At 36.1% G+C, this 3,245-nt stretch overlaps 1 protein-coding gene across 2 annotated transcripts; it reads right to left on the bottom strand.

Moving 5' to 3' along the window:
* Positions 1-230: 230 nt before the first annotated feature.
* Positions 231-1,509, bottom strand: elm (calcineurin like EF-hand protein 1 elm). 2 transcript variants are annotated; one of them, XM_018511581.1, is made up of 5 exons: positions 1,424-1,509; positions 1,116-1,194; positions 745-1,008; positions 561-654; positions 287-431 (listed from the first exon to the last, which is right to left on the bottom strand). In XM_018511581.1, exons 2-5 carry the CDS (start codon positions 1,180-1,182, stop codon positions 287-289), a joined length of 570 nt encoding a protein of 189 aa, XP_018367083.1. In that variant the 5' UTR covers positions 1,183-1,194; positions 1,424-1,509. The 2 variants fall into 2 exon arrangements, with proteins under 2 accessions (XP_018367084.1, XP_018367083.1); XM_018511582.1 differs by lacking the exon at positions 1,424-1,509 and having other exon boundaries at positions 231-431; positions 1,116-1,182.
* Between the last annotated feature and the right edge of the window lie 1,736 nt (positions 1,510-3,245).

Here is a 3,245-nt window from a genome sequence, read left to right as displayed (position 1 = left end):
TATATATATATATATATATTTATATATTTATACAGATTCTAATTCACACATACATGTTTACCATTCTTTTTTAATTCCCATAATTCTTATAAAATCCAAGATACATATATAATAATACATTTTATACAAATCTTTCAATCGTAAGTACCTTTTCTTGTTTACTGATTCTAAGATTAGTTAAAGTTGTTCGTATATTGCACAATTATAAAAATTTATGACAAATTTTTTCCCTAATATCTACTATAAAATTCTATATTACAATTTTCTATATAAATCCATAATTAATTTAACTGAGAAATCTTATTGACATTTTCTGCTCAACATCAGTACGCTCTAATGCCTTACAAAATTCTTCAAATGATATCATACCGTCACCGTTTTCATCAGCCTCAACTATGGTCCGTTCCGCAATACTGGTTAGCTGTTCTTCACTGAAATAAATATGTTTATTAAATTGCCAAATTTGTATTAAATGTTTTGTTCGGTTATAGAAATATATGTATAGAATATCATAGAATTATTGATGCATTGATAATTATAAAAAAAATTTTAATTTTTACCTAATATTTGCACCAACCATCATATGTAAAATAGCGAGTAGTTCATCTTTTGATATCAGATCGTCGTTATCCAAATCATACATTTTAAATGCAACTAAAAGAAATATTTAATAATAAATCCTTAATAAGCATCTAGATTATAAGACATTATCTATCATTTTATATTCAGCACTTTTATATTTACATTTCAACTTTTGCTGTCTAGAATTCAATCGATTGGGACTGTTCTTTTTGATAGGCCTAAAATGAGCCAGGACTTGCATAAACTGTAGGAAATTCACCCTGTCGTTCCCACTTTCTTCAAAGAAAGCGTTTACTATCCTTTCACCAAGAGGATTTATCGCCAATTCTGGGATTCTGAGAAAATCTTCTCGACTGAGTGTTCCACAATCTCCGCGATCCAGACTTGTAAAGCGGCTGTACAAACGTTCGATTTGATTTGGTGTAACTGTAATAGAGAGTGTCAGCATTAATATCACACACTAATATTTGTCTTATCAAAAATTATTTAAATAAATTAATTCGTATGAAATGAATAGACAAACGGATACTTGCAACCAGTAGCATTTTGTATCTGCGCTATTTCATCCTCGCGTAGAAGAAGACTTGATCTGTTACCCATTTTCGGTGACAACTGAAATTCAAGTTCAAATTTATCAGGTGAAATATCAAATAGATACTTAACAGAATAATTTTTACATAACAGATAGAAAAATGCAGGCGTGGCAAACTGTAACGCGCATCGATCAATTGTATGACTGCTAATTAATGCTGACTAAATATCGATAGTCTATCGATAGTTTTTACTATAAAAACTATTGATAGCTTTAGGAATATCGATAGTTTGAAAACGATAGTTTTACCTGATTTTACTTCAATCAATTTTGATTAATTTTAATCGACGATTCAGGGTGTCGTCACATGCAGCGTAACCTGCGTAAGCGTATAACCTGCGTATTCTAGTAATTTACTAGATAGAATATATGTTACGCCATTCTGCAGCTGGCATTCACATAGAGCGTATTTCGCGGAATTTATAGCGTTTTCGATTGGGCAAAAGTTAGTGCGCACCAGTGCGCACTCAGTTCACACCAACATTGGACGAGTTCCATGGGTTGCACTGAATAGTGCAAGTTCAAAAGAATACGCCAAGATTTTCAGTGCTAAAACTGAAACTCATTTTTGTTCACTTTGAAGCAATGTTCAACAAAATGTTACAAAACCACAGTAAAAGATATAAGAGTAGGGACAAGACCCCGTTTTCAATTCAACTGCGCAAATTTGCTTGTCCCTATGTATATCCTTAACTGTGATAAAACGTGCACTGAACTGGCACCGTCAAAATATCTCGTGCCACTTAGTGCGCACTGAATGCGCACTACGCGAGTGTCGTGCGATCAAATGAACACGTGACACTAGCCAAGTGCGCATTGGCACTGCCAATCGAATACGCTCTTGACACTGAGTGCAGCCAGTGCACCCCAATCGAAAACGCTATTAGAAAAATGCGAAAATAAGCCCGGATTCTCATACAGACACTGGCGCTTTGACACAGAGCACTGATTGGTGAAAAGTCAGTTGTGGGGGTAAAATTTACACCCATCAGCCGTTTTTCACCAATCAGCGTTCGGTGTCAAAGCGCTGTTGTTCGTAAGAGGATCCGGGCTAATGCAACCAATTGCTGATTAGAATTTCTGTTGTACACTCTAACAGAAATGCTAAATGAATTTATGATTGGTTTTTGTAACCTATCTCGAAAAGTACGCCTCATGGGGAAACGGCATCTTTCCATCGCGTACATATGAGCGGATGATCGAATAAATTATTAAAATCGGAAAGTTTTGTGAAACCACTCTTAAGCGAGGAGCACAGACTCTTACATAACGCATTACACATGAGGCATAAGAAATTGAACCAACCAGAGTTCTCTATTACATGGAAGGGAAAGAAACGGAGAACTTCGATTGGTATATATTCTTATGCATTACGTGTTATGCGTTATGCAAGAGTCTGTGTTCCCCGCTTTAGGCTTATCTGACGCATTTTTGTATGAAATGAAAGAATCTGGCAAGAAAAGCGTCGTTCTGCCTTGTGATTTGAGATATTAAGCGTTAAAGTTGATGACTTTTGAAGTTAGAAAATCTGTCACAGAGGCAAAATGAGGTCTATAATTGTACTGTCCCACATGGGTTTCGACTGGTTTCGACTTTTCGCGTGATGCAAAGGGGCGCACGACTTTTATAATTGTACTGTTGCAAAATCGAAACCCATGTGTATTTTTTCAGACAGAATAAGCTAAAACAAGCAAGAAGTTAGATTCGACACATGGTGGTTTGGCGTAACAACAAAATAGCATAAAATGCATAAAGTGATTAAATAGAAACTAATGTCAAGTGAAACGATATGATTGGTCGATACAAGTTACGCTTACGCAAGTTATGCTGCATGTGACGGCACCCTAAAGCTGGAAACACAATAGACACAGGCAATAGGCACAAGCAACAGGGAATAACGAGCCGTCCAATCAGAGCTCTGGGATATAATATCGAACTCATACCCCAAAGCTCTGATTGGGCGGCTCGTTATTCCCTGTTTCCTGTGCCTATTGCCTGTGTCTATTGTGTTTCCAGCTTCATAGTCAAAGACATAGGCTGCTTTCCTTTTAGGAGACACAAACCGACACAG

The sequence above is a fragment of the Trachymyrmex cornetzi genome, unplaced genomic scaffold (genome assembly GCF_001594075.2).
Source record: "Trachymyrmex cornetzi isolate Tcor2-1 unplaced genomic scaffold, Tcor1.1 scaffold380, whole genome shotgun sequence".
Lineage (NCBI taxonomy): Eukaryota > Metazoa > Arthropoda > Insecta > Hymenoptera > Formicidae > Trachymyrmex > Trachymyrmex cornetzi.
This window is presented reverse-complemented; position numbering and strand designations above follow the sequence as displayed.

Bases quoted from the DNA above. Each gene is read 5' to 3' on its own strand.
- elm (XM_018511581.1), bottom strand. From the start codon at position 1,182: ATGGGTAACAGATCAAGTCTTCTTCTACGCGAGGATGAAATAGCGCAG. The intron at 1,009-1,115 runs GCAAGTATCCGT...TCTCTATTACAG, and splicing joins GATACAAAATGCTACTGGTT to TTACACCAAATCAAATCGAA. The intron at 655-744 runs GTAAATATAAAA...TATTTCTTTTAG, and splicing joins TAGACAGCAAAAGTTGAAAT to TTGCATTTAAAATGTATGAT.